General features: G+C 40.0%; 1 protein-coding gene across 3 annotated transcripts in view; it reads left to right on the forward strand.

Annotated features, from left to right (window-relative positions):
• The window catches only part of STK4 (serine/threonine kinase 4), a 90,419-nt gene that overhangs the window by 1,512 nt on the left and 66,252 nt on the right, over window positions 1-22,655 (forward strand). For 2 of the 3 annotated variants that reach the window (XM_059892574.1, NM_001015602.1), the window contains 6 exon segments: window positions 4,310-4,390; window positions 10,977-11,105; window positions 13,927-14,041; window positions 16,949-17,113; window positions 19,498-19,665; window positions 22,398-22,535. In XM_059892574.1, coding sequence (XP_059748557.1) covers window positions 4,310-4,390; window positions 10,977-11,105; window positions 13,927-14,041; window positions 16,949-17,113; window positions 19,498-19,665; window positions 22,398-22,535 — 796 coding nt within the window. 3 annotated transcript variants of the gene reach the window in all.

A 22,655-nucleotide genomic window follows, 5' to 3' on the forward strand; every position in this document is an offset into this window, starting at 1 on the left:
CTGGAGAAGGAAATGGTAACCCACTCCAGTATTCTTGCCTGGAGAATCCCATGGACGGAGAAGCCTGGTAGGCTACAGTCCACAGAGTCGCAAAGAGTCGGACACGACTGAGCGACTTCACCTTCACCTTCACCTTCAGATGTTACTCTCGGTGCTTTCCGTGTCTGTCATTGAACCATATGAATTTGCTGATATTTGACCATTTTTGATGTATAAAAATAGTAGTTTCATATGGTTCAGCTTAACTGTTGACTCGTTTGACCGTCACAACAATCTTATCACCTGTATCTCTGTTTTACAGGTGATGAAACTGAGGCCCAGAGAGGTTAGCGATTGGGCAGAAGTTGCACAGTTACTAAGTGACAGAGCTGGGATTTTAATCCAGGCAGTCTGGTCCAAAGTCTGTGCTCTCAGCTGTATCACTCTGATGCCTCTCTGGGAGTACCCTTGTTTCACAGGGCCTTGTGTATGTTAGCAGGTATTTGCTGTTGCACCATAGATCCAACTATAAATGGACACTGGTTATATTTCCTTCTGAAATACGTTCGTTCTTTCCTGGACGTGCTGGTTTAATTGAAGAGAGGATTAGGAATCGGAGTTTTGTTTCTGCTTTTACTTTATGCTGTACAGTCTTGGGCAAAAAAGTAAACCGTTTTGGTTTTTGACACTCACTCCTGTGCCTTTTGGATTTTAAAAATTTTATTAAATGTGCAAGAGAAAAGTGTTGCAGGGTTGAATTCTTTTTTAATATTTGAATTTATTTTAATTGGAGGATAATTACAATATTGTGATGGTTTCTGCCATACATCAGTATGAATTTGCCACAGGTGTACATGTGTCCCCTCCATCCTGAACCCTTCTCCCATGTCCCTCTCCACCCTGTCCCGCCCACGTTGTCACAGAGCACCAGCTTTGGGTGCCCTGCTTCGTCCGTTATCTGTTTTACATGTGGTAATGTATGTTTCGATGATGCTGTTCTCTGAAATCATCCCATCCTCTGCAGGGTTGAATCCTTGAATGACAGGTGCTTTCCTGCTCATCATAGCTAGTGAACTGCCTTTCGGCCAGTTAACTTTATTACCTGTGATATTAGTTTGTTAGGACTGCCATTGTTGATCTCACAGATGGCATGAGTTAACAGAAATTTATTTTCTCACAGTTCTGGAGGCTAGAAGTCTGAGGTCTAGGCATCAGCAGGGTTGTTTCTTTCAAGGCCTCAGTCCTTGGCTTGCAGATGGCTGCCCCCTTCCTGTGTCTTCACATGGCCCTCCCTCTATATCTATGTCCTCATCTCCTCTTACGAAGACACCAGTCATGTTGGATGAGGGCCCACCCATATGATGTCATTTTTACCTTAATTAGCTCTTTAAAGGCCCCATCTCTAAATACAGTCACAATCTGAGGTCTTGAGCGTTAAGACTTTAACATGAGTTTGAGGAGGTTGGGGTGGGCATGTATATTTTATTTTCATTGAAAAGCTCCATCCATTTATCTTACATATTTGTTGTAACCCATAACGAATTCTGCATGGAAAGAGTATAGGTATATATAAATAAAATGGACCTTACAAAAGTTACAAGATGGGAGAAAGAGGTTTGGGAGCTAGCCAGACCAGTGAGTAATGACTTCATGACACCCTTATTTGTGTTTGGAAAAGTACTGGTGTCTTTTCAGAGATTCAGATGGCATGTGTTCATAATAAGGGAAAGCAATCCCAAGGTAGGAAATGCTCTTTGTGTTCCTGAGTTTGATATTTGTGTGTGACTAAGAGAATGACGATGGTAAAGGGCCCACCAGGAGATGCGGGTTTGATCCCTGGGTCGGGAAGATCCCTTGGAGAAGGAAATGGCCACCCACTCCAGTATTCTTGCCTGGAGAATCCCAAGGACAGAGGAGCCTGGCAGGCTACAGTCCATGGGTCGCAAAAGAGTTGAACACGACTTAGCAACTAAACAACAACCAACAAGAAGAGAATAACGATGAAGTTGACGGTTTGCATAGGAGTTTTATGTTTTTTCACTTTCTGTTTAGTTTTTAGAAGTTTATGATTTTAAGAAGTGAGTTGCCATTAGATGCTAATAGTGTGGTGGAGTGTGTAGAGTGCGTTTCTGGGATTCTGACCATCCACGCAGCTGACTTAGGAGTGGAACATCCCCTGTTGTCTGGTCCTTGGAGGCTGTGTTGGCTAGGCCTGTTCAGTTATGGGCAAGCACTGAAACTACCGAGGACCTGGGGAAGTACAGTCGAAAGGGCTGAATCATCAGAGTTGGGCTGTTTGCTTAGAATGCTTCTTCCATGAAGACTCATGTAGAAAACATCATTGAGTCCCTTGTCAAAAGATTTTCCATAGAATTGTCATTTGTTGATAGCACAGTAATACTTTCTCGGGGCGAACTTCTTCTTAATTTTGAAACCTCATGAAGAGTGCCGAGAAAGGTTTATGATTCTCATCATTGCATTCATTAGTCCATTTAGCAAATGTTCTTATAGACCACCTCTAGGTTCAGGCACCAGAGATAAGATCCTTTAAGCCCAAGGCAAACAAAACCCCACCTAGATTGTTTTAAAGGAGCATCTGAACACTCGTATAAAGTTTGTCTGTTGAAGTATTATCAGAGGCCTGCAGCTGTCTCATGGCAGTGGCCATTTCCTTTGTTATGCCCTGGTCTCTAATAGTTGAAATAGTGAGTTTTGCTCTTTATAAACCACAAAGCCACCACTTCAAAGGAACATATCTGATCTTCCTTTACATAAGCTGTTTATAAAGCTTTATACTTGAGAAAAGAGGTATTGTCCATTGTTTATACAGTTATAAATCAATGCTTTACCCACTCCCGCCCCCCCACCCCCATTGTGAGATGGTCATTCTGATTTCTGGGTTCATAGAAATTTCACTTCTGACATTGAAGTTTCACTTCAACCCTTTTTGTTTTGAACCTGGGAGTTTTTGTGATGTCATTGGAATTTAATTTTTAGGACCTTTTGATTTTCAAAGGTCAGTGTGGTTGTTTCTTTGGTTAATTTTCAAGTCATGGCAATTATTGACCTAGAGCAGTTCTCCCTTTCTCTAGTCTGATATTTATGAAATCCTGTTAAGATTGTCTTCTTGAGATCAGCATTTACTGGAAGATAAACTTGATGCGTTCAGGTGGGTGGGGTTTTTTTTGGCTTCTCTTACGGTTTTGCCATTTTCTCCAGGAAGGTACACGTTTGTGTGCGCGTGTATTTTAGTTTATCTTTCCTCGTAAAAGCTGGTATTGTCCAGCTAGTTTAAACATTTTTCTTTACAAAGAAATTCCCAGTGGACTGCTTCCATATTTCACCGCTTCCTGAGCTCTCCTTTCTTTGTTGTCCTTTATAGTTTCAGGAAACCATGGTGTAGAACACACACATGCACGCACACAAGTGCTCCTTAGCAGACAGCTCGTCTAAGACTGTTCATAATTTTCACAGTTCTCAGTTAAAAAAACACCCTATGTTCAATTTATAACCTCATCTGTTGATCATGGTTTGTCATAGAAAAATCTGAATTATCTGGAAGTTGTGTGCAAAATCTTTGATTTTGGGGAATAGTCAGGTACACAGTCACCCCAGGAGAGTCTTGGTGAGACTATTTGAAACTTCCAGCTGTCTGGTTATTTTTTCACTTTTGATCACATCTAAGCATATACTCTCCACTTTCTGTTTCTGTGATACCTTACAGAATCCATGTATTTCAACAAAAATAAGTACCAAAGTCTTGCTAATGGAGAGCAAGATTCTTCTCCATCTTCGTTGACCTCCAGTCTAAGACCATGTTTCAGTTCATTACTAAGCTTGCATTAAGCATCTTTTCTGAACAGAGAGTTATGTCATCTTTGTTGATGGAATCTCAAGATTTAAACGGATTCTAGCTAATGCTTAGATCTACTCTGCTGCGTTTCAGCTATACAAGGACTAGTTTTCTGTCTAGATGCTCCAGTGATGGGAATCTAGGGACTCCTTAATTGCAGTCTAAACCATTTCAGAGCAGCTTTTAGTGTTAGAAAATTCTTATACCTGTGGAACTGAAGTCAGCCTCATGGTAGCTCTTAATCCTCCAGTACTGATTTTGCTCATGGAGGTGACCCGGGACACAAGTAACATTTCCACAGACCAGCCCTTCAGCTTCCCTTAAAGGCCTCTTAGCTTGCCTTTATTGGCATTTACCAGTGTAGGCTTTGCAGAGAAATTTCTCAGATGCTAATTGTAAAATAAATAATGTGTTTTGTGTTCTCTCAAGTTGCTGGTAAGTACAATGTATTTTATGCTTACATTTCTTCATTCACAGGCAGCTGAAAAAGTTGGATGAAGATAGTTTAACTAAACAACCGGAAGAAGTGTTTGATGTCTTAGAGAAACTTGGAGAAGGGTGAGTGCCCAGATGTAGGTGGACTAGTAGGTCTCAGTTTTTTTCCTGCCCCAACACCAGCAGGATGTGAACCTTTCTTATGCAATAATTTGTAAAGCTAAGGAAAAGAAAGGGAAATATTGCATATCAGCCTTGCTCTGGGTGGGGTGGGAGGTCAATTTACAGCTTGAAATGCTCTTTCTCTCATCCCCCAATCACTTCGATAGACAGAGTTAGTGATTCCTGGTCTTTTCAGTACCATGGATATCTGTTGTTTTCTCTCATAAAATCTGTGATATGCATGATTATATCTATTTAACAGATAACACTAGTTTATACTTTGTTCAAGAAATTTTATTAATCAGACATACTTTAATTTTCTGTTCATAGCCTCTCAGAGATATTCAATAACTTGTTTCATTTTTTTTTTTTTAAAGGAATTCAGCATTTTAGTTAGTGCCACTTTGGGAAATACAGAAAATAAATCAAGGACTGTCACTACTTTTACAACTTCCTAAGAGATCTAGGATCCCAGGTTGGGAACTGGAGGACTTCTTGAAACACAGATTTGTGAATGAGTTTATAGAATACGAGTAGAATGATATTTCGTAATAGATAGTGACCGTCATTGGCTTTCATGATACAATAAAGGTTGTATCGTAATTTTTTATACTTTGGATATTTTTATATTTATTTCTTTTTCTGTAATGACCAAGACATTAAAATATTAGACACCCTTTCCTAAGTTTTCGTTGTTCATTTTTGAATAGGTAATCAAGTCACATGATTCAAGATTTGAAAGGCATAAAAAATGGCCTGAAAAAAATCTGCCTCTTATCTATCTCAGCCACCCAGAAGCAACCAGTATAGCAGTTTTTTATGTATTTCTCAGAGGTAGTTTATGCATAAGCCTGTAAATGTGTGGGTGTGTGTTTCTGTATTATGTAAAATCTCTTGGAAGTAATTCTGGTTCAAGAGAAGAGCTGAAATGTTAGTTTATGAAAATGTCTATTGTCTAATTAGTGTTTGTTCTTTACAATCAGCTTTTATATGTCATAAGTTTATTTTGGAGTCAGTGTTATTTATGCTTAATATAGATAACAAATGCTAAACCCAATCCTGGATTACATGGAATAGGATTTCATGGATTACCTCCTTGTGAAAAACATTAGTCATCATCTTTTTGTAAGTTGGAAAAATATTGTTTGGAATGAAGCAAGAAATCAAGCAGAGAAGGGAAGTAAAAGATGACAACAGCTGCGCTACTAAAAGACAAGTGCTCAATGAATCTGAACCTACAAGTTGACTTGGCATCCTTAAAGGTACGGGGAAAGAAAATCCAGTCCTGCTATGACTTTTGCCTGCCGTTTTCAACTCTAGCTTGATATCCTCGGTATTTTCCTCCATGTAGTGAGTCCAAGGCCCTTAATCTAACCATGCTCACAGGTTATACTTAAAATAAGATCAAGAGTGGTAGGCATAATTGACTAGGTGTGTAACTGACTTGTTTTATTTTTAATGAAAGTGTGTTACAGTAGTAAGAACATAGACTCTGCAGGTTGATGAACATCTTGAAGCTTCACAAGCCTCAGCTATGAAGTGAGGATATTACCATCTCCCTCATAGGATTATGTTGAGTATTACATGAGATAATCAGACTAAAGTACAGTACAGTGCTTGTCACCTAATAAGGGCGTGGTAAATGGCAACTATTACTTTATTTTTAAATATATCAATTGAAGCATTTTTCAGATCTTATCTTGCCCAATCAAAGTTAAATCTTAAGTCTTAAAGTGTATTTAGATGTTCTTGTGGCTCAGACGGTAAAGCGTCTGCCTACAATGCGGGAGACCCAGGTTCAATCCCTGGGTTAGGAGGATCCCTTGGAGAAGGAAATGGCAACCCACGTCAGTATTCTTGCCTGGAAAATCCCATGGACGGAGGAGCCTGGTAGGCTACAGTCAGTCCATGGGGTCGCAAAGAGCCGGACACGACTGAGCAAATTCACTTTCACTTATATGTCTTGAAGGGAGCTCTGTTTGGGTGGATTGGGTTTGAGGAATGTCAAAAGAAAACTACAGACAGAGAGTGATCAGAAATATAATGTAAGGAGAAACTAAGCTAATTATGATTATTTTAAATTACATTTTAGATCTGTGGATGTCTTCTTTAAGGACCTTGGAAATTTCCCTGTAAATCTATCACCAGAAAGAAAATAAAGAAAGCTTCAGATCTTCACATGTTATCATCATATTGTTTTAAATGTTACCACAAGTGCTTGGATTTCTGTCATCCTGACTGAATGAGCCTGAGCAAGCTTCATTTAATCAGCCGAATCCTGAAGGAAGACCTGAACTGCGCTTCCTTCCTGAACACAAAAGACCACGCCATGGTTCTGGAGACTGAATGCGTTGTGACCTCTCATGGACTTGGACCTAACTTAATGAGCTCTGGCTAAAGGATTCTATCGGATTCCCAAGACTGCCGCCATTCTGTATTTTGAGGAAATCGTGGATCTGTGGCAGAGCAGGGCCAAAGCTCCAAACCAGAATGGATGGACAGCCCTCAGAAAGTGTTTTGAATTAGAGCTTTCACCTTTCTTCCTTCTGTTGTATTTAAAGTTTTACCCATTGATTCATTTAAATTTTTAATCAGGGGAGAAGAGCAAAAACATTTTGTGCATAGTTTGGTAACTAGTGAGTGATATGGTTAAGACTGATACCTGGTTAATTTGGCCTCAGATAGTGTCTAATTTCTGTTTCTCTGCATTGACCCTTGCCTTGCAGAGCGTGTGTGAAGCACCTCCTTTGTGGTATTACTTGTTTTGTTCTCTGCCAGTTAAAATGTAGTGTTTTTTTGTAGAGAGTCAGGTCTTGAACTTACCTTCAGCCAGGGGTTCTTGCTGAAGCCTTCTAAATTGTACTCTAAGTGCAGTCTGGAATTGTGAATCTTAATTGTTCATATGAGCTCTTGGAGTTTTCTTGGCTGTCAAGATAGCATAGTGAGGTGTGGAGGGTGTCTAGTCAAGATTTCTCAGTGCATGCAGGAACCTCTCCTTTCCATTTCAAATATATAAGAATAATGAATGAAAATTAGTTTTTTAAAATATAAGAATACATAGCCAGCTATAGACCAGGGATAGAAAAGATAGTTATCATAGTAATAGGAAAGTAAAGCATGCCATGTTGTTTTCGGGAGATTGGGCTTCCTGCAGGAAATTTTTGTATCAGTTGCCTGTGGCCTGGGGAAAAAGAGGGACTATTCTGACTATAGGAACTGGGCCTGGAGTGTATTCAGGTATGGTGTCTTGAGGGCTGAAAACCCTAAATCCTAATGCAAGACCTAGTTTAATCGATAACTGAGCTAAGGGAATCATGAAACCATCATGATGTCATGAAATGCTCAAGAACAGTGAACACTGTATAGAAAAGAATCATTCAAAGTAAAATGAAACCCATATGAGGAAATCCAGTGCCATTAAATAATCAACAGACGTAACAAGTAGGAAATTCCCACCCAAGGAAATAGAAATAATGGAGCAGTCTGGAATTTCATGTTTACAATTTTCAAAAAGATAAAAGGAGGGAATAAAATCCTTAAAAGACAAACACAAAATTATTAACATAAACAGCCCCATGAGAAAGAAACAGCTGAGGGGCCTGACAATGAAAACTACAACAATTGAAGTTCTAATGCCCAGTAAATTGCAAAAGCTGTCAACTGGACAAACTGAAAAGAGAATTTGGGAGTTGAAAGCTAGAAATGAGACTGATCACAAAATGCAAGACGGAAATGCAGTGTTGGAAACTAGGGAGACAGCATGGATTGACAAGGTCCACTCTAGGTCCAGTAGGAGCTCTAGAAGAAAGTTGGAAGAGACAGGAAATAAAGAGATAATACTAAGAAATTTCCAGACTTGAAGAAAGACATACGCCTGCAGACTGAAGAAGTTTATGAAGTGCCGAATAAATCGGCTTCTAGTTATAGTAAAATTACAGAATGTGAAGGATAAAGAGGCAGTCTTAAAATTACGGGAGAGATTGCCCATGATTACCCATGAAAAATGATAACCCGATGAGAATTGACTTCTCTACAACAATAGAAGCTGATAAACTACAGTACAAGTGCTGAGAGAAAGCTGTTGTCAAAGAAGAATTCTATATCCAGCAAAACTCATTCCAAAGTGAAGATGAAATAAAGAACTTTTTTACACATATGGGACCTAGGGCAGTGGTCCCCAGCAGTTTTGGCACCAGGGACCAGTTTCATATAGGACGGTTTTTCCAGGGACCGGGAATGAGGGGAATGGTTTTAGAATGATTCAAGCATATTGAATTTATTATTCACTTTACTTCTCATCTGTGGCAATCTCAGGCTATTCTGCCTTGACTTTAGGTAGGATTTGTGCTCCCGTGTGAATCTAATGCCACTGCTGATCTGACAGGAAGCAAAGCTCAGGTGGTCATGCACGCATTGGGGAGCGGCTGCAAATACAGATGGAGCTTCACTCACTCACTTGCCCTCCACCAGTCACCTCCTGCTGTGCAACCTGGTTCCTATCAGGGAGTTGGGGACCCCTGACCTAGGGTATCAAGAATAAATTTGGATGAAAGTTACAGACTACCCAACCAATAGTGGCTAACCAGTAAGGGCATTTAATAACTAGCAGAAAAATCTGGGGGTGAAAGATTCCAGAATGGCTAAGTGTTTGATAACAATTTAGCATTTGTGTAAGTCTCACAGTCTCAAGATGGCCACTTCAGAAGCAGGAAAGGAAGTGGCAGGAGAAAATGGGCCACCTTGTTTGCTTCTTTTTTTTTATCAGGGAAGAAGGTCTTTCCCAGGGACCCTTCTAAAGAATTCCTCTCAGATTTCACTGGTCTGTGTACTAGGTCTTAGACTTACTGCTAGTTCAGTCACTGGCAGAAAGGGATCAGAATTCTGGGACTGGCTTGGACCACCAGCCTTTATCTCCTGGGACCAAGCATTTGGTCACAAAGATTTGCTTACAAATCTTGGGGTTATCTTATCAAGGAAGATAAGGCAAGGCATGTTTCCCGTGGATCTTAGTTCCCTGACTAGGGATCGAACCTGCATCCCCTGCATGGGAAGACACAGTCATAACCACTGGCCCACCAAGGAAGTCCCCCTTTCTTTTTTTCATTATACTTTTGTGGTTATTCGCAACTGGCTAAAACCCTCCTTTTTCTTGATTGGAGGGACCAGAGTAAGGTAGCAGTTTTGTTTTTTGGTAGCAGTTTCTTTTGTCTTGTGCATAAGATACATGATGGCAGCTTTTTCCAGTGGCCAAGGAAGAAGAGGCAGTGGTTGGATCTTCCACACATGGTCAGTGGTTGTCTTTCCCTTGCAAAAAATAAGTTTTAGGCAACATTTAAATATCATTATATTAGTTTTGCCAATGAAAAAGTCTGATGGAATGGAAATTTTTTATGTGCTTTGCATAGACATTAAAAAAAACTTTTGTGTGACTTTCACATTGAAACAACCCTTGAGTAGCATTTTGTTAGCTAGAGCACTCAGCTACTTTGATGTATTAGGTGCTGTTATTTTGATCTTTCTTTTCACCAAGGGAGTATGAAGAAACAGGTGTGTTTGGAAACTATGAAAGACAGTTTGCTCATTATTTCACTGACAGCCATCCAGGATTTAAGTGAAAATACAATCTATGTAAGATAATGATAATGATATCTCATTTAACCATTGCAATTCTCTTGTAATGTTGTTGTCATTTTACAGGTGAGAAAATTGAGGTACGAGGTTAATAATATGTCTGATATGTAGTACTGTAATAATGTGGATAAGTTGTGGTGGTAGGACTCCAGCCCTAGGTCTTTAGATTCTAAATGTCTTGCTCTTATAGCCCCCAAATTGAAAGGCTACCCAACCTTTTATTTATCTTGACAATAAACTCTTAAGGGCAGATGAAGTGAAAGATAAAAAGAGTTAAAGAGGAGTAAAAATTTCCCAATATTTTAAAGATTATTGCGAGTAAGAGGAGCAAGGACTAAAAGACCTTGTGATGCTAGAATGAGTGCAAGAAAAAGAAGACCCCTCCCATGGATTTTTGCCCCGATACGAATGTAGAGAGAATATAGGCTTTTTTTTTTTTTTTTTAAGAATATAGGCTTTGTGTTCTGACACTCCTGGATGCGTATCTTGGACTGACTGCTTATTTATCACTTAATGTAACCTTGGGCAAGTCGTGTAACTTCTCTGAACCTTTTCTCATTTGCCTGTAAAATAGAGATAATGACCCTTTCATGGCTTTTCTGTAAGGGTGAACCTCAGAGGATGCTGCTTCCAGCAGACAGCAGATGTGGTAGCTACTGTCCTTATGACTGTTATTTCATACTCATACATTCAGTAAACTTTAAATGGGAAGTTTATAAGATGGTAGTTCTCTTAAGGACAGTTTTCCCCCAAAGTATCAATACTTTAGCTATCTCAGTTTTGCAAGTGTAGCTAAGTACTTATGTCTTGGGCACCTGGGGATGTAAATTAGAATGGTGAGTTGTTTGTATTTAAGCACTTTTTAATCTCTTGGCTTGTTTTGACTTTGTAAGTATCCTTGTCGCCCCAATTACAGGTCCTATGGCAGCGTGTACAAAGCTATTCATAAAGAGACCGGTCAGATTGTTGCTATTAAGCAAGTTCCTGTGGAATCAGACCTGCAGGAGATAATCAAAGAAATCTCTATCATGCAGCAATGTGACAGGTAAAGGCTTATGGTGTTGCTATGAAGATAATAACAGTTTTGAATTTGCCGTAATTTAGAGTTTGACTCCTAGAATTGCATCGACTTAGATATTTTGCAAAAGGGAGAGTTTAGTGGACTTACTACACATTTCTTTTCAGAAAAAAAAATGGTGAAAAAGTTTGTGTGTTTCAGCAGCTAAACTTTCAGAGTTTCTATTTCTGCACTGTTTTGTTTTGTTTCAGTTTAGCCCGTTTCAAAACTAGGAAGAAGAGGCAAAAGGCAGAAGGTGGTGCTGGCTAGCCGTTGTTTTTTTTTTTTTTGATAATGATCTCTCTTACTTCCTTCTGAGAAAACATTTCTACAGACAGCTCAGAAGAGATAGTTCAAATGCTTTTACTTCCAGAAACCTTAGGTCTTAGCAAAAGGTCCTATGAAAAGAGAACACTTGTTCATATATTACTGTTCTGTCCCTTCCTTCACAAGTTTAAGAAACTATTCCAGTTGAGAGTAGTTAAGTGTTTTAATTTTGAGGAACTAAGATTTGTCAAATGCTGCAAGCAGGAAGTCGGGCCAGCAGGCGACCGCAGAAATGCACGTGGTTTGCCCCGAATTTCCATGACAACATGGTGGGGTCACTGCAGGGGAGCAGGCTTCCTCAGTTCAGATTGAGAAACACAAACTGAGGGGCTGGGGTAGGTCCTGGGAGTTGAGAATGACAAAGTCTTGCAGCCCAAGCCTGTCTTCATCCTTCTGAAGCTCTTTGGGTCACCAGATCAACTCAGTCTCTCCTGTTGGTAAAGCTTAAGATAGATGGGGCTACCTGCTAGGCATTTTGCCCAGGAGCCCTTAAGTCTTGTAGACTTCTGAGTGCAATCACTTCTGTTCTCCCCACCTTTCTTTTTTTACTTTTCAGGAGTAAATTTGTTAAAGATTTTTTTATATAGGCTATGTTTTTGAAGTGTTAGTTGCTCGGTTGTGTCTGACTCTCTGCAACCCCGTGGACGGTAGCCTGCCAGGCTTCTCTGTCCAAGGAATTCTCCAGGCAAGATACTGGAGTGGGTTTTCATTTCCTTCTCCAGGGCATCTTCCTGATCCAGAAATCGAACCCAGGTCTCACGCAGTCCAGCCAGATTCTTTACCATCTCAGCCACCAGGGAAGCCCTAGACCATGTTTATAAAACCTTTATTGAATTTGTTACAATACTGCTTCTGTTTTATGTTTTGGTGCTTTGGCCATGAGACACGTTCCCCATGGATCTTAGTTCCCCAACTAGAGATCGAACCTGCATCCCCTGCTTTGGAAGAAACAGTCTTAACCACTGGACCACCAATAAAGTCCCCCCCTTTTTTTTTTCATGATACTTTTGTGGTTACTCTCAACTGGCTAAAACCCTCCTTTTTCTTGTTTGGAAGGACCAGAGTAAGGTAGCAGTTTTTTTTTGTTTTGTTTTGTTTTCTTTTCTTTTTGGTAGCAGTTTCTTTTGTCTTGTGCGTAAGATATATGACGGCAGCTCTTTCCAGTGGGCAAGTTGGACTTTGCCACTTTTGATAGGCTGTGTAAGAGCTGTGTTTCAAACACAGTGTACGCATGTCTCTAAAGATGAGGGATTTCAAAGAGCCTACTCTGTGCTAAACATCATAAGGAATACAGAGAAATACAGGGCAGCACGCTTGTCCTCCTGGAGTTTGCAGACTGTAGTTGGACAGGCCAGGCTTATATAGTTGATGATGCATGATGGTATAGGATATATTCCAGCAGTGAATACCTGGCAGTAATTGCCTTATGGAGACAGTACTATAGAAATACTATAGAAATTCAGAGACGGCAGCACAGATGTGGTGATATGTATCTTAAGAGAGTTATTCATCCATTTCTTCATTAATATGCATTTTGCATGTGTGTGTGTGTTTTCCTGATATCCTGTCATTTTGGCATGTTTCCCAAGGATGAAGGGGCATTTGAAATTTTGAGAGTTAGATCAGCTGAGTTGGTTTTTGCCTCTTCCGTTACTACATTGTGCAATATTACTTAGCTCTGATAATGATCTAGCTAGGTAGAGCTGGTAGCTTCAGAAGACACATTCTTTTTTTTTTTTTAATTATTTCATTTTAAAGGGATTTTGACTTTTTCCTGAAATCTTTCTTCAAGATTCTATATTTCAGGTCTGATTCTGAATATTTTTCCCTTACAATAGATTGTAGTGTAGTTTTATTTTTCCTTATTACAAAGTATATGTGACTTCTTGGGAAAATGCAAATAAGAAAGGAAAACCACATTTTCCTTTGGAGAGATAATCATTGTTAAATACTCCTTGGCATACATGTCCTTCCGTATGTCTTTTTGGAGTTACACTGTGCTGTCTGTTATGTAACCTGCATTTTTTGTTTGTTTTTTGGTAAGCAGAATCTTCTCATCAAGTATTCTTCTATTACATTTTCCATGGACTTGTGGTTATTCCTTTATACGGATATATCATTATTTCTTAAATAAACTCCCTAATGTCAGACATTTGGATGGTATCTAAATTTTCAGTTTTTTAAGCAGTTCTGTGACCATGGTAACTCTTTCTTTTTGAAATCTGTGTGTCTTTTCTTAGGGTGAGGTGCAGACTTAGAAACGCTGGGTTAAGGAACCTACACAGTTTTTGCACCGCTGTTATTTACTGCCCTCCAGAAATCAATACTACTTTAATTTCTTACCAAGAGGGTGCCCGTTTGAACCTTAAACATAAATAACTGATCTTTGGAGCTGAGAAATGGATTTTCACGTATTTTACAGCATGAATTCATAGGGATGTTTGAAGGTTGTTCCACTGATTAGTATTGTCTCTCTCCCTAGCCCTCATGTAGTCAAATATTACGGCAGTTACTTTAAGAACACAGACTTGTGGATCGTGATGGAGTACTGTGGGGCTGGTTCTGTATCTGATATTATTCGATTACGAAATAAAACGGTAAGTTTACCTTCTGGAATCATGCAGCTGTGCTGGGTTCTCACACTGTCTTCTTTTCTTTGCCCTGTATTCATGCACACTCTCCTACTAATGTATCTAGACAGATGGCTGTTGCATCTCCCCCTTTCCATGGTTCTTTCCCCTCTCTGCTTTTTGATGTCTACTAAATGTGGCAGTTTCAATACCAACCAACCTAGTCCAGTGAAGTGGTTTACTTGTTTCTTACTGGGGGAAAAATGACTATCAAATCTTAGCTAGGTCATGAGTTCTTTTTTATTTTTTGGCTCTGCCAGCTTTTCTCTCGTTGCAGCAAGTGGGGGCTACTTTCTAGTTGCAGAGCACAAGCGTCTCATTGCGGTGGCTTTTCTTGTTGCGGAGCACGCGCTCTAAGGCGCGTGGGCTTTAGTAGTGTCGGCTCTCATGCTCCAGAGCACAGGCTCAGTAGTTGTGCTGCATGGACTTGGTTGCCCCATGGCATGTGGGATCTTCCTGGATCAGGGATTGATCCTGTGTCTCCTGCAATGGTGGGCAGATTCTCCACCACGGAGCCACCAGGAAAGCCCAGCAATGAGTTCTGAGTGTTTAAAGTTGGTTGGGTTTTCTCCTTCTACCCAGGTGTTCACAGGTTAACTTCCACTAAGTCCTCCTCATCAGATTCCTCTCTGTGAAAGATAGTGTGCTGTTACTGTGGTGGCTGGGAGAAAAGCTAGGAGTCATGGTTTCTAGTTGCAGTTCAGTTGCGTAAACTCTTTGTTTATTCATTTAGTAAGTATTTCTAGAACACTGATCTAGGCCTTTGGGATCCAGTAGTCAGTAGAACAATGTCCCTGCTCTTGTAGAAGTGCATTTTCTAGTTATTAAACCCCATGAATTCTTCCATGCCTTAATGTATCGTTTGATTTTTGTGACACTCTTGAAAAAAGATGATTTGCCTATTTTTCTAGATTGAGAAACTGAGATTCAGAGACATTACTAGATAACTTGCCTAAGTCATACTGAGGAAGTAGAGCCAAGGCTAAAGACTAGATCTTTCTAAACCCAAATCATGTATTTTTTGCACCACTGCCTATTCTCTTCTAATTATGAGTTGTTTGTCATGAGGGGTACTGATTCAAAGTCTGTTGATTGAGTTTGTTTAGAACTGGGCTGGGATCAGCACAGAGTCAGCATTGGACTGATCAGGTATTCTGTGTCAGTCTCCTGCATTTTTGCTTACATTTATTCATCATCGTTTAACAGATATTTTTTTCAGGACCTACTATGTGCCAGGAGGCTTTCTTGGTGCTGGAATTCAGTAGTAACCTAATCAAAGGCATTTTAAAATGGAGTTCACGTGTGTAATAGGGAAGACGTCACATGAATAGGTGTACAGATTATGTATAGTATGTGAGATGGTGATAGTGTTGCATTAAGCTATAAGCAGGATAAGGGGACGGAGAAGGCAATGGCACCCCACTCCAGTACTCTTGCCTGGAAAATCCCATGGACGGAGGAGCCTGATGGGCTGCAGTCCATGGAGTCGCTAAGAGTCGGACACAACTGAGCGACTTCACTTTCACTTTTCACTTTCATGCATTGGAGAAGGAAATGGCAACCCACTCCAGTGTTCTTGCCTGGAGAATCCCAGGGACGGGGGAGCCTGGTGGGCTGCCGTCTCTGGGGTCGCACAGAGTCAGACATGACTGAAGCGACTTAGCAGCACCAGCAGCAGGATAAGGGGATAGAGAATGATCTAGAAGTGGAGGGAGCTAGCAAAGGCCTCTCTGATTTCCTAATGAGGTGACATTTGAGCAGAGGCAATGACGTAAGGAACCATCTCATCCAGAAATCTGGTTGAAGGGCACTGCAGGCAAAGAGAACAGATAAAAGGGCCCAGAAGTGGGAGTGTGTTTAGAGTGTTTGAGGAACAGCAGGGAAGCCTATGTGGCTGAAACAGGATGAAGAGGTAGAAAGTGGTAGAAGATGAAGGTAGCTGGGAGCCAGATAGGGTGAGGCCTTAGTGAGGACTGGCTCTCATTCTGAGTGACTTAGGAAGCCATGGGGATTTTGAGCAGATATTGAACTGAATCTTAGTTGCAACATGTGGGATCTAGTTCCCTGACCAGGGATCGAACCCAGGCTCCCTGTGTTGGGAGAGCAGAGTCTTATGGACTGAAACACCAGGGAAGTCCCTGGCTTATATTTTAAAAGGTTAGTTATGGCTGCTGTGTGGACTATACATTCTATAAGGTTAAGGGCAGAAGCAGCGAGACCCATTAGGAGATTATTAGAATAATTCAGGCAAGGCATGATGGTGGTTTAAATCAGGGTGAACCCAGAGGATATAATTGCATATAGTTTGAAGATAGAGAAGAGTCAAGGATGACTTCAAGATTTTTGACCAGAGCAGCTAGAAGAATTAAATTGCCTTTTACTGAGAGAAGAACGTGTGAAGAATAGAGTAGGTGGGTGGTATGGAAAGGGGTAGGGTGGTGGTAAAAATAAAGAATTTGATTTTGACATGTTATGCTTATGATGCTTGTTAGGTATTCAGCTGGTGTGGGAAGATATATAAATCTGATTTTTGGGGAGAGATCTGGCCTGGAAATATAACTTTGGGAGTAGTCAGCATAGCAATGGTACTGCTGCTGCTGCTGCTGCTAAGTCGCTTCAGTCATGTCCAACTCTGTGTGACCCCATAGACGGCAGCCCACCAGGCTCCCCTGTCCCTGGGATTCTCGAAGCAAGAGCACTGGAGTAGGGTGCCCTTGTCTTCTCCGCAATGGTACTATAAGCTGTCAAATGCTATTTTACACCTTGAATAAGATCTTATTTATAGTCTAGAAGAGGAGTTTGAATCGAAATTTTTTCTCCTTTTTCAAATGTGCTGATGTAAACTAATAGAATTTTAATTTCTCATTTTTTCAGTTAACAGAAGATGAAATAGCTACAATATTACAGTCAACACTTAAGGGACTGGAATATCTTCATTTTATGAGAAAAATACACCGAGATATCAAAGCAGGAAATATTTTGCTTAATACAGAAGGTCATGCAAAACTTGCAGATTTTGGGGTAGCAGGTCAACTTACAGTAAGTGAACGTGTTACTTGTGTTGGTAACTTTCAGGTCTTTCTTGAGAACTGTTCTTTTTCATTATTTATTTAAAAGTGTAATATTTGATATAATTGTGTTTTAAAAAATTAAAGAATGTGCCAATAGGTTACAAATGAGCTGGTAGATTATTTTAGATCCTTTCCTGGGGCTCAGGTACCATAGTTTAACTCTGTTTAGCTTGAAAAAAAATAAAAGCTAAAGCAAGAAATGATAGAGTGGACGTTTAAATTCTTTTGGTCTACATCATCATATTTACAAAAGGAATAAAAATTAAATCTAATCAGCTTTCCTTGAATAAGACATAATGTCATCTCATTCAGCCTTTAGGTAGCAGTTGGCATCTGCTTTACTGAAAGCATGCTCCTCATTTGGTTCCAAAACACAGGCTCTTGATTTTCCTCCTACCTCAGTAGTGCATGGCAATGAAAAACACTATGCTTTCAAAACAGGATGTCTAAAATTATCTGATTTTGTAAAATACATGAGATGTGTGAAATATGTGTAGAAAACCGAGTTCTAGACAGATCTATACAAAAATTTGCAGCAATGTCATGTATCAGGTTTCTTGGGTAGTAGGAGCAGGAGGAGAAGGGGACGACAGAGGATGAGATGGCTGGATGGCATCACCGATTCGATGGACGTGAGTCTGGGTGAACTCTGGGAGTTGGTGATGGACAGGAAGGCCTGGTGTGCTGCGATTCATGGGGTTGCAAAGAGTCGGAGACGACTGAGCGATTGAACTGAACTGAACTGAACTGGGTCGTAGAAAGCTATATGCATATATAGTTTTTTTAGAGCTGTATCGTGTGGATTTTTTATTTTTAAAAAATTTAAATGAAAAACAATTAAAAAATTGCTTTGATGTTATTTAAAAAAAAACCACCACCACCACCTCAGGAACTTACTCCATATTGTGATTTGTGGGCCCTTCAAAAGATTTTGTTGTTAACACATAAGTAAACAATACCAAACAGTATTACCTAAATTACAATCTTAATAAGGAAACCAAATTGAAAAGAAAAATTCTTTTGGTGCTGTGTAAAAGATATTATAAATTTAAAGTATCAGTTGTTTTTAGTAATTGATGGTTTTCACAGAAATAGAAAATAACAGTCTTGAATTCATATGGAACTAGAAAAGGCCCCATATATCCAAACCAGTCCCGAGAAAGAAGAACAAAGCTGGAGGCTTCGTACTTCTTGATTTCAAACTATGTTAAAAAGCTAAAGTGATCAACACAATATAGTATTGGCATAAAAATACACACATAGACCAGTGGACTGGAGTCAGGAACCCAGAAATACACCTGCGCTTATATAGGCAGTTAACATTTGACAAGGGAGCTAAGAGTGCGCGACGAGGAAAAGCTGGTCTCTAATCAATGTTCTTGGGAAAAGCTGGTACTCACATGCAGAAGAGTAAAACTACACCTGTTTCTTACACCACTCACAAAAATTAACTCAAAATGGATCAGAATAAATGTAAGGTCTCAAACCCAAAAACTCCTAGAAGAAAACATAGGGGGAAACCTCCTTGACCTTGGTCTTGGCAGTGATTTTTTGGATATGACACTAAACTCGCAAGCAATAAAAATAAGAATAAGCAGTGGAACTTCATTTAGATTTTGGTTGGGATTGAATTGAATTGTGTTGAGGTTGTGTTCAATCATAAATCAACTTGAAAAATACTCCCATCTTCATGATGTCATGTTTTAAAAGTCCTTTTCTGCTCCAACCTTATATAATTATTAATCTGTACTTTCCTTGAGTGCTTTTTGGATTTTGTTCTTTACGTTTAAAATTTTAACCTATTTTGCTGAAAGTATAAGTTAGGAATTCAAGTGTATAGTTTTACAAATGAATAGACAGATGCTCCTTTTCCAGCCCTTCTATTATTATTATTTTTACAATACTTGTGCATCTATCTTGGGATACTTATACGTAGGATACATTTCTAGAACTAGATTTCAGTCAAAGGATATGGACATTTAAAGTTAATAAATATTGCTGAATTGCCCACTAAAACATTGTACCAACTTGTGTTCCTTTATCATTGTATTTTGATACCTGATTTTTTTCTATGCTATTATCCATATGAGTTATTAGTAATCTTTTTAATTTTTGTCAATCTCATTTTGGTGTTTCATTAACTGGTTGACAGTTACTTTTGTGTTTTAATAATTGATTGAGAATCTTTTACGTTTCAATGTCATTTGAATTTGTTTTGTGACTTACTTACTTGATCGTGTTTAAGTATGGTTTGTATATGTATTTCAAGCCCATGACAATTACTATTGTTAGAAGGGACTCTTTCTCAACAGTTTGAATGATTAATGTTGATCTCTCTCCTTTCTGTTTCAGGATACCATGGCCAAGCGAAATACAGTGATAGGAACACCTTTTTGGATGGCTCCAGAAGTGATCCAGGAAATTGGGTACAACTGTGTAGCAGACATCTGGTCATTGGGAATAACAGCCATAGAAATGGCTGAAGGAAAGCCTCCATATGCTGATATCCATCCAATGAGGGTAAGGAAATGGACAGAAAACCAGTGGGATGGTCAGTTACTGGTGATAATGAGAAACTGAGTTAAATGGGTGTCTTGGTTAGGTACCAAACAGTAAATGAATTAATTGTAAATAATTGAGAAGTGTCAATCTAGACTTCAGATGATACACTTCCACTAGTTGTAATCACTAATTAAGTCAAATGTAATCCACCCCTGTTCATTCTAGAGGTTGTGTATTGATATCCCTCTGGCAGGACTTGATTGGTTTGACTTGTGCAGTGTATGTTTTTAGTAATTCAAGCACTCACATATTAAATTGTTTTACATTTATTTTTGAATTTTTGACCGTGTTCCACAGCATGTGGGATATTAGTTCCCTAACCAGGGATTGAACCCACACCCCCTGCACTGGAAGCACGGAGTCTAAATCACTGGACCACCAGGGAAGTCCCCAGGTGCTCACATTTTAACGTAACAACGTTAACTGGAGCTGTGAAGCAGTCCTCTCCTTTACACAGGGCGTGGGCTTTGCACTGCCCGCCACGGTTCCCTGTTCACCCGTACCAGTCATAATGTATTGCCGTGTTTTCTCTATTTCTTACACTAGCCTTAAGAGGAAAGCAGAGTATTCTTTTCGACTCATATCGCTAACACCCGGCCGGATTCATTTGTTGTCTTCTTCCTGCCTGGCCTGGGTAGGGATTTACATGTGTGATTTCTAGAGGCTCTGTGCTCCCTGACCTACATCCAGTTCTGGAATGTGAAGAGCCCACAGGTGTCTCCATTGACACTCCTTCAGTGTTTCTACATTAAGCGTTTTCCTGACTTTCCCCACCCCCAGAACACCTCAGCACAGCACTGTTACAAGACCTGGACCCCTGCCTTCCTCAGAGGCTCCAGAGTCTTTTCCATACCACCCAACTCAGCTCCTCCTCTTCTCTGATTAAGCAGTCCTTCTGTTAATAGACTTAACAGGTTTTTTTTTTTTTTTAAGTTATTCACATGCCCAAAGGTAAGCACCTCTCTTTTTGGGGGGGACAGAAATGGAGAAGGATGGGAAGATTTACTGGCTTTATTTTTAGATTCAAATAACATAATTTAGGCTGCTTATTGCAAAGAGTTTTATTTTTTTTAAATCTGTACCTTTTGTATTGGAAACTCAATAAATAATTTTACAAGCGTACCTTATGTTACTGCACTTTGCCTTATTGGATTTTTTCAAATTGAAGGTTTATGGCAAAACTGCATCAAGAAAGTCTGTCAGTGCTATTTTTCCAACAGCATTTGCTCACTTCATCTCTCTGTGTGACATTTTGGTAATTCTCACAATATTTTAGACCTCTTCATGATGGTGATCTGTGATCAATGATTTTTGATGTTACTATTGCAAAATAACTCCCTGAAGGCTCAGTTGAATGTTAGCATTTTTTAGCAATAAAGTAATTTTTAAAGGTATATACATTGTTTCTTTAGATATAATACTGGTGCATGCTTATAGACTACAGAATAGGGTAAGTCTAACTGTCATATGCACTGGGAAACCAAAACAATTCATGCGACTTGCTTTATTGTGATATTCACTTTACTGCAGCAGTCTGGAATGGAACTTGCAATATCTCCTGTAGGTTTCTTTTTTGAAATCGTAGAATTTCAATGTAATGTAGTGGGTCAGTTTTTAATTTTCAAGTATGTAGGTAGAGTTGGTGTGGCTTGGAGGGTGGTGAATCCTTTGTGATTTGGGGGGACTTCTGGGCTTATGACCTCCTCGCAGTTACCACTTGCGTCCAGTGGTGGGGGTAACTTTCAGGAAGGAGGGACATTTGACAGCTGAGGTCATGTTCAGGATATCGATGCTCTTAGAGCTCGCCTTTTCACTTTGAAAGGCAACATGGTCAGCAAAAAACAAACAAAGCTTGCTGGATATTGTTTCAGTTCAATTTGGTCACTTAATCCTGTCCGACTCTTTGCGACCCCGTGGGCTATAGCACACCAGCCTTCCCTGTCCTTCACCAGCTCCTGGAGCTTGCTCAAACTCATGTCCCATCGAGTCGGTGATGCCATCCAACCATCTCATCCTCTGTCGTCCCTTTCTCCTCCCACCTTCAATCTTTCCCAGCATCATGATCTTTTCTAGTGAGTCAAATTCTGCGCATCAGGTGGCCAAAGTGTTGGAGCTTCAGCTTCAGCATCAGTCCTTCCAGTGAATATTCAGGAGTGATTTCCTTTAGGATGGACTGTTTATTGTTTAGGGGACAAGAATACATATGCCATAGGGGGAGGGAGAAGAGAAGCGGAGGGAGCAGGAGAGCTCTGTCAGATTCTCTAACTCAGCAGTTCCCAATGTTTTTGGCACCAGGGACCGGTTTCGTGGAAGGTAATTTTTCCACACTCTGGTTGGGGTGGGTGTGGGTTTCAGGATGATTCAAGCACGTTTCTTTTATTATATTGCCACTGTTCTGACAAGATGTGGAGCTCAGGTGGTAACGTGAATGATGGGGAGTAGCTATAAATTCAGATGAAGCCTCGTTCATCTGCCCGCTGCTCATCCTGCTGTGCAGCCTGGTTCTTGGGGACTCCTGCTCTAATGGTCATACTTCCTACTTTGAGATACTTAGATTTTCGTTGCAATTAGGATGGGCTTATAGAGGAGAAGAGGAAAATCATTTTATCAAACTTCGAAATTATGTCTAGTCATTTTTATTGGAGTATCACTTTTATTTTGCCAAATCATTTTTTTTTCTTTCCAACCAGGCCATCTTCATGATTCCTACCAACCCACCCCCCACATTCCGAAAGCCGGAACTGTGGTCAGATAGCTTCATGGATTTTGTGAAGCAGTGTCTTGTCAAGAGCCCCGAGCAGAGAGCCACAGCCACTCAACTCCTCCAGGTATGACTCACCCTGGGATGCTGCCTCTCTCTCTGTTTCATTCACAAGTTATCCATCCAAGATGCTGTTGACCCACCCACGTGGAGATGGTGAGGAGCTCTAAGATATTCCTTGCCTCCT

Source organism: Bos taurus, chromosome 13, assembly GCF_002263795.3.
Source record: "Bos taurus isolate L1 Dominette 01449 registration number 42190680 breed Hereford chromosome 13, ARS-UCD2.0, whole genome shotgun sequence".
In the NCBI taxonomy this organism is placed as follows: Eukaryota; Metazoa; Chordata; class Mammalia; order Artiodactyla; family Bovidae; genus Bos; species Bos taurus.